The following is an 8,834-nucleotide window of genomic DNA, read 5'->3' as shown; positions in this document are numbered from 1 at the left end:
TTTTGTTTTGATCTCTCCCCTGCGCTTCCGCGTTCGTCACTTCTGAGTGGCGCATACGCAACGCCGACCTCATACGTCATCCGCCTGGAGCTGCTTCAGTGTACAACAGTGAGCGCAAGCTAGATTAAATTATTACATTTTAAATATGGTTATTCTTCTTACAAAAACGCATCGATTCGATACAAGAGGCCTTTGTTCACCCCCCGGAGCCGTGTGAGGCACTTTTTTATTATGGATGGATATGCCTTTTCACTTCTTTTGGATTGATGCATGCAACACCCGCTGACTGCCATTAAACAGCTTGGAAGATCAAAGACAATTTTTAATATAACTCCGATTGGATTCGTCTGAAAGAACAAAGTCATATACACCTAGGATGCCTTGAGGGTGAGTAATTAATGGGCTAATTTTCATTTTTGGGTGAACCCTTTAATTATGCAACAGTCTATCTAATAAAAAGCAGTGCTGGGGTGACAAAAGTTTAATGGCTGGTAAAAATATTTTTGATGGTACATTTTCTCAATTCACTGTTGGCAAGTGCTTTGGTATTCTGTCTTGTTTTTGCAAGCCTGATTTCAGCTTTTATTTTGTAGCTTCATTTAAAAATTAGCCACTAAGTTTCTAAATGCACATACCCTGCACTGCTGTTGAACTTTTTTTTTTTTTTTTTGGAAAAGGACATTTCTAACAGGAGAGGAGAAAAGAAGTAGATTAGGAAAAACTACAGCATAATTTTATTCCTACTAATACCATGTTATCAAAATATTATATATTATAGAACAGCCTTTCTGTGGGTCCCAACCCCAGTGAGTGAAAATCCACTAGCATCTCGACCTTTTGAGTTAAAAATGACACATCCTTTGCAGAAACAACAGAAAACCAAAGATTTGTACCAAAAACAAATATTACTGATAACATTAAAATTGAAGTGGTCATTATTAAAATAACAGAACAAGTTGTAAATGAAGATTTACATATTGCGAATTTGTGAGATTAATCGTGATTACTTATTTTTATGTATTGACATCAATTGTATTTTAAAGGGAAGCTACATCCAAAAATTAAAAGTCGCTTTATTTTTTTACTCAACCTGCCATCCCATATGTACCTGACTTACTTTCTTTAGATGAACACATACAAAGATTTTTAGAAAAACAATCCAACTCTGTGAGTCTATATAATGCAACCCAAAAAGTTGATGGTTCAAAAAGCCCACAACCACGATGGCAACCCATACAACCCTAGTGGATGAATCAGTGTCTTCTGAAGTGGATCGATAGGTTTTGGAGAAAAATAATAATATTTTAAACTTTCAGAACTATAAAACATTGCTTCTGGCCAACTGTCATACATTCACACTTGACGTAAAGGTAACACATTGTGAAGTGAAATGATGTGAAGCACATTGCATGAATGCTTGAGTGAGAAGAGACATCCTCTTGAAAGTTCTGAGATTACAGGAAACACCTCTTTCAGTAAGTTTTGATGCTATATGTTTGTTTTGATGCTTTAATGCTGGTTATGTTGGCTTTGATGTCTATTTTGTGACATTAAAATGGTGTTAACATACATAGTATTTTTTTATTTGTTTTGCTTTTCCATTTTAGATCTGATCATACTGAAAGAAGAAAGTCACGAACTGAATGAAATGGAAGAGAAAGATAAGTGTGAGAAGCTTCATGATTTCATAATTGGAGAAAAATCCCATCAGACTGGAAAGACGTCCTCACGAAAAAGAGCTCAAAAGACAGAATCTAACAGTTCTTTTACCTGCTGTCAGTGTGGAAAGAGTTTCAATCAAAAACAAAACCTTGAAGTCCACATGAGAGTTCACACCGGAGAGAAACCTTTCAGCTGCCAACAGTGTGGAAAGTGTTTCACTCAAAAAGGAAACCTTAAAAGTCACTTGAGAATTCACACAGGAGAGAAGCCTTACACCTGCAAACTGTGTGGAAAGACCTTCACAGCAGAACCAAACCTTAAGTATCACATGAACATTCACAATGGCGTGAAGCCGTTCACTTGTGATCAGTGTGGAAAGAGTTTCACCCGTAAAGTAACCCTCAATTACCACGCGAGAAGTCACTCGGGAGAAAATGGTTTAATTTGTCATCACTGTGGAAAGAATTTCAGTCATAAAGTAAGCCTCAAGACTCACATGAGGCTTCACACTGGAGAGAAGCCTTACACATGCCCTCAGTGCGGAATGAGTTTCACATTCAAAGCATCCCTTGATTCTCACATGAGAAGTCACACTGGAGAGAGTCCTTACAACTGCAAAGTGTGTGGGAAGAGCTTCTCGCTAAAAGGAAATCTTAAGACTCACATGAGAGTTCACACTGGAGAGAAGCCGTTCATGTGTGTTCAGTGTGGAAGATGTTTCACACGTAAAGGAACCCTTAATTGCCACATGAGGATTCACTCAAGAGAGGACTGTTTTATATGTCATGAATGTGGAAAGAGTTTCCCAGACATGAAACACCTAAACAGACATGTAATAATTCACTCCGGAGAGAAGCCTTTTAAATGCCAGCAGTGTGGAAAGGGATTCCAATTCAATAAAAACCTTAAAACTCACATGAGAATTCACACCAGAGAAAAAACGTTCAAATGCCATCACTGTGGGAAGAGTTTCAGTTATAAAGTAAGCCTTAAGACTCACATGAGACTTCACACTGGAGAAAAGCCTTACACCTGCCATCAGTGCGGAAAGAATTTCACATATACAGCAACGCTTAATGCCCACATGAGAAGTCACACTGGAGAGAGGCCGTTCATATGTGGTCAGTGTGGAAAGAGTTTCACACGCAAAGGAAACCTTAATTACCACTTGAGGATTCACTCAAGAGAGAACAGTTTTAAATGTTATCAGTGTGGAATGAGTTTTACAGTCAGGAATCACCTTAAGAATCATGTAATAACTCACACCGGAGAGAAGCCTTTCCTGTGCCATCACTGTGGAAAGACTTGCACAAACAAAGCGAATCTTGAGGTTCACATAAGAGTTCACACTGGAGAGAGGCCTTTCACCTGCCCTCAGTGTGGGAAGAGTTTTACACTTAGAGGGAATCTTAAGACTCACATAAGAGTTCACACAGGAGAGAAGCCTTTCACATGTCTTCAGTGTGAAAAGAGTTTCACATATCAAAGAGACCTGAAACGTCATTTGCAAACTCATTCTGACAAGAAATTACAGTGTTCCGAGTGTGGAAAGGGATTTCAGAAAAGTAGCAATTTCAAAAATCACCTGCACATTCACTCCGGAGGGAGGCGGTTTCATTGTCATCAGTGTAATAAAACATTTCTTTTGCCTTCACACTTACAGATACACTTGAAGAGTCATGCAGATGTGAGACGCTATTTGTGTTCTGTGTGTGGTAAGAGGTTTAAATGGCTCAGCGATTTAAAATGGCACCAGAAAATACGTATCTGTGTGAAATTGAAAATTTCACCTCAGCTGAATGCGGGCCAAATCTGATTGTCCAGCTTCGTGACCATTTGCCTCCGTATACTTTGTCTTGAGGCTTCTTATTTCCTTTTGCCATGTACATATGAACTTTTGTGGCCACACCTCACCCAGGGGCGTGTCTAGAGCATTTTAAATGGGGGGCCAGTCGGGGGCACTGGTTCAAAAGAGGGTGGCCGGGGGGGGGTTGTGTTTGCGGAACGATGTATGTTAAAAGCACACGTCCAGTTTTGTGTGAGTGAAGGAAATCCGCTTGGGAGTGGAGAGATTCGTCCTCGCGCACATGGATCGCGTAACATTATGCGCTCTCGACATTGTCATTAAGATCACACTATAGAAACCGCCTAAAATTAGAAATGTACTAAAAACAAGCCTATGGCAAGACATCTGGTAGGGGGGGCACCTGGGGTGGCCAGCCAAATTTCAGGGGGGGGCAGTGCCACCCCTGGCCACCACGTAGACACGCCCCTGACCTCACCATCTCCTTTGCTATATAAAATATTGAGTGGTTGAGCTAGACACCCTCTAATTTTGATTCTATAGAGGCGTCGCTCCATTCCATATGTTAATATCTTGGAATCGTAATATTAGTTCAACTTCTGTCTTGCTGTGAATTGCTACAATATACAGTATAAGAAAGACTATAAATAAAAGGACATAAGCTGAAAAATGCACAGTTAAAGATATGTTATCTGGACTTTAACATGGATGATGGGCATCATCTGGTGACATCTGGAAGCAAAGTTGTGTAAAAGCAGTACCACTTCTGAACTTCTGTGTTTTTAGCTTGTACAATGGACACTGTTAACACAGCATTACAAAAAAAAAATGCATAAAAGGTTAAAGTATACATCAGCTTTGATGGAAATGCATAGTATACTCCATTTGATAGCATGTGCGAACACAGGTGCACTAGAAAATGTAATCTCTGTCCAGTGTCTGCACTGTTTCTCTCCAGAAGTTATGAGTAATAAAAATGTCTTGTTAAATATTTACTTGTATAACTTAGAATTATGTGTGTCTTTGAACAAAAACTTGTCGATGTAGGCATCTTTTGTGTCTCCAGTACTTTTTGTTGTTCTGTCAGCTTGTTTTCTTTTTCAAACGTGAAACAATTGCTTGGGCCACTTTGTGAACAAACTAGTGTCCAAGTGCCAAAAAAAAAAAAAAAACCTGCGCATGAGCTGAGTGCACAGTGTACGCTGTTAGAAAAATATGGCTTTGCGTGTAGGTACATACTATGCTGCTGATGACATTTATGTCACGCACTGTCTGTAAACCCTAGTGTACACTTAAAAACCAAAGTATAATGTGGTAGATTTATAGAATCTGCTTCATAGATTTACAGACGTAGTTGTTAAGAATGCTTCTCTTTTTCATGTGGTAGTATGCAATTCATCACCCATGAGCATGGGGCACACTCCTATTTCTTGTGCTTCACACAATATCCACATCCCCTCCCTTTTGTCTCAGCTATTGCTTGCTGTTGTATGAATACCTGGCTAATAAGCTGTTGGGCTCATGAGTATAGAGGGTATGCACGTGACGTCACCGTCAGCTGGAGTGACTGCAGTTCCACCCACTGAGGGGCAAGAAGACTGAATAACAGCATTGTTTTTTTCAGCAAGAAAGCTGTGACAGAACACACAAAACACATCTAAAACAACAAATAGATTTGACAAGAAATCTGAGGTATATTTTAGAGACTGCCGAAAGCTACAGAAAAGAGAAGCAAATAGATCCCTGCAATCCAAAGAAACAAATGGACTCTAGGCAGCGAAACACGGATTTGCAGTTATCACTTTATGTTAATGTTGAATTTTGCGGATAAATCATACCCTATATATTGTATTGTTATATATCATGTTGACTACTCATCAATTAAGTATTTACCATCTTATATTCTGCATAACTGGATGTTTTTAAATAAACACTGACAAAAACTATGCAGGTTTTTGGGTTGGACGATATATATAACATTGGTATAAGTGATCACCCGGATTTAGACCAACCTAATTTGTAGTCCCCGGCGTTGAAATCAGGCACATATAAATGTCAGGAATCACGATTCATGGCTGCACATCAATATCCATGAACCACTGGATCTTTGATAAGTTGTAAGGAACACTATATCAAGTCCAACAATCTTTAGTTTAAACTGATTATCTTTGTTTTTTACTTGCGTTTTCACAGCTTCCCTATTAAATTCAGTCATGCAGTACTGTAGGCTCTATTGCCACTCAGTCTGGCTGAGGGGGTGTGTTCCGGCGGGAAAGAGACATCAATGAAAATACCCTCAATTGTGCTGATTGGATTTTTCCCTAACTTTTTCTTAAGCCCAAAACACACTGCACGATTTTAGCAATCCTATAAGATCAATACATGCCACGCTGTTGTGAATCTAATAAACTTGACTACATCGTGTGTAGACTGTACGATGATGACACCTATTGACTCGTACACTACGACGCACGTTACTACAGAAGAAAAAAACGTCATCAGCATGAGCTTGTGGTAAACAAAAAAAAGCATGATAAATCACACTTTAGCAGTTGTATTTTTATGTGTGCTGAAAAAAAGTGGAAGCAGTGAAATTGGAAAGGATCAGAACTTGAGGTAAACAGTTTTCTATTTTAATGCCATGTCGCATTGATTTCATGTCGCATTTTTATTGGTTAGTCAGTAAACGTGGATCGTACCAGCAAACACACTGTGCGATGATCATGCTGTATCGTAGGCTATTTTTGGTCGCAAGATCATGACAACGGCCGTCTTTGAACCTTTCTCGCTATATGACAGGATCACCGATTAGAAGCCACGATCACAGAAATCACCACACGATTCACGATGCCAATCTTTCGTCTGGGACAGACGAAAATCATGCAGTATGTTTAGGGCTTTACCTGGAGAGCTACTGTCCTGCAGATTGTAGCTCCAACCCCAATCAAACACACCTGAACCAGCTAATCAAGGTGTTCAGGCTTACTTGATAAATACAGACAGGTGTGTTGGAGCAGGATTGGAACCGAAGTCTGCAGGACGGCAGCTCTCCAGGCACAGGGCCAGAGAGCCCTTCTCCAGAGTAAGACATCAACAAATATATCTACATCATTGCTCCGTAGGCCCTGGCCAATGGCATTCAGTTGCTTAAAAGAATAACTTGCCCCAAAAAAAAAATTTGCTGTTAATTTACTTACCCAAATCAATGGGTGCCGAGTCAAAAAAACTAAAATGGAGCACAAAATTAATACTGATTGCTTCTTACTAGGGATGAAACGATTTGCTCAACTCACGATTCGATTCACGATTTTGATTTCACAATTCGATTCACGATTTTTTTTTTTAACAAAATGAGATTTAAGACAAATTATAAATTAAATGTGTCCTTTTATTATTGCTTGGACAAAATGCTGCACGTTTCTTTGTGAAATTGAAATAACACTATAATAATATACTAATATAGCACTTCCATATTATTGCTCTTTTGTTGGTTTTGATTGCTTCTATTGTCCTCATTTGTAAGTCGCTTTGGATAAAAGTGTCCGATAAATGACAAAATTTAAATATAATGTAAATGTAAATAACAAAACTAAAATGAAATTTTGAAACAAGCCCCAAATCAAATAAATAACAAATAAAATAAATCTCTTCATTTGAATCGATTTTCAACCGGCTCCCGGTTAATCGTTACATCCCTACTTCTTACAATATTTTAAGGTCTTATGAAGCAAAACTGAATGTTATTTACAACATTATTACTTGTAATCCATTGCCTCAGACAAACAGTATGAGGAGGTATTCACAATAGCAAACTCAAGAGTGAACCGACGCGTGTGTAGACCAAACATCTTTACCAGCAGTTTAACACCAGCCAGTAAAGTACTTTAAATGAACCTGCATCCCCCCCTCTCTGTTGGAAACAACAAAGGCATCCATTCACAGGTGATTTTGTTAGTGAGAAGCATCAAGCCCAACATGGGCTTCGTTCAAACCTTTTAAGTCAGTGAAAATTACAGCTAAAAAAAGCACAGACAAAAAGAAGTTAAAAACACTTTAAAAAAATGACATGAGAATATAAAAACGCTGATTTAAAGGGGTCATATGATGCGATTTCAACTTTTCCTTTCTCTTTGGAGTGTTACAAGCTCTTGGTGCATACAGAAGATCTGTAAAGTTGCAAAGACTAAAGTCTCAAACCCAAAGAGATATTCTTTATAAAAGTTAAGAGTCAACCACACCTACCTAAAACATCTCATTCTAACACGCCCCCACATATCTACGACACTTATGTGGAAATATTAGCATAATGCCGCCCAAATGTGCACGCAAAGAAAGAAGGCGTGGTTTCAGGAACAGCAGTCAACATGCAGCCATGTCAGGGAGACGCTGAAAAAAAAAAAAGGGTCAATTTCCGACTTTGCTATGACAATCTGGCGCTTCTGAATGAGCGACTGTAATTATGATTTGTTATTAGTTTAAGTATTTGCTATTGTTCTGTTACACCAAATACACAAAATAATGATCTTTAAAATAGCATCATATGACCCCTTTAACAATTACAAATACTTAAAAATAAATGTAAATATAACGTTTTAAAAAGATAAAGATTCAGTTCAGCTGGATAAATTATATTCAAATTAACTTAGTTTTTCTTACTGTGGAGCAGCTCCATGTTTCCAAAGCATTAGTCATGATGGTCATGACAATTAAAAGATTTTAGTTAAACATCCCAGCTAGAAATTTTTTTTTCTAAAAATGTTTTGATAACATTATCAGGCAGTGTTCTAGTAATGTTTTCAGCGGGTATTTTTATTTTAGGCAAGGCAAGTTTATTTATATAGCACATTTTATACCTGCAGGCCCATGCCAAAAAATTGATTCTAAGTAATAAGTATAGCATTTCTGCAAAGCCTCAAAAAACTATAATAGAGGTTGAAAGCTTATTTGGAAGAGCAGCATCAAAACCATGTATTGTGACAAGTATATGTGACTGCTGTACTTTCTCATACCATAAAAAATGTGCTTGTCTACTGCTTGCGAAGGGACTTTTCAATGAGGTGATTGCGACAAAATCAAAAAGTGCTATGAACAATTCAGTAGAGCCGATACAAAATGAAATTGAGGATGAAAGTGCAGATGAAGATATGCGTCGTACAACTATCAGGAAACTGGAAAGCGTACTGAAGATTCTACAGACATGGGAGAAAATTCCAGAGGATATTGCCCATAAAGTGAATGAACTAGAAGTGCAAACAAAGGAAGAAAGTATGAATATTAAAGGATTTGGGAGACTTTGTGATGCGGACAAGTCACGTAAAATACGTCCACTGTTTGCAAACAGAAAAAGAAAGACGGACAGAGAAACAAC

The 8,834-nt window shown here is 38.2% G+C and overlaps 1 protein-coding gene across 1 annotated transcript in view; it reads left to right on the top strand.

Moving 5' to 3' along the window:
• Window positions 1–3,569, top strand: part of LOC107700104 (gastrula zinc finger protein XlCGF26.1-like) — a gene marked incomplete at its 5' end in the record, with an annotated part of 4,334 nt that extends 765 nt beyond the window's left edge. Inside the window, one exon of the mRNA XM_016501995.1 lies at window positions 1,608–3,569. Coding sequence (XP_016357481.1) covers window positions 1,608–3,478 — 1,871 coding nt within the window. The remainder of the gene's footprint in view (window positions 1–1,607) is intronic.
• Between the last annotated feature and the right edge of the window lie 5,265 nt (window positions 3,570–8,834).

Source organism: Sinocyclocheilus anshuiensis, unplaced genomic scaffold, assembly GCF_001515605.1.
Source record: "Sinocyclocheilus anshuiensis isolate Anshui unplaced genomic scaffold, SAMN03320099.WGS_v1.1 scaffold73, whole genome shotgun sequence".
Lineage (NCBI taxonomy): Eukaryota > Metazoa > Chordata > Actinopteri > Cypriniformes > Cyprinidae > Sinocyclocheilus > Sinocyclocheilus anshuiensis.
Note: the sequence above shows the minus strand (reverse complement) of the source record. Positions and strands in the feature narration are given on the sequence as shown.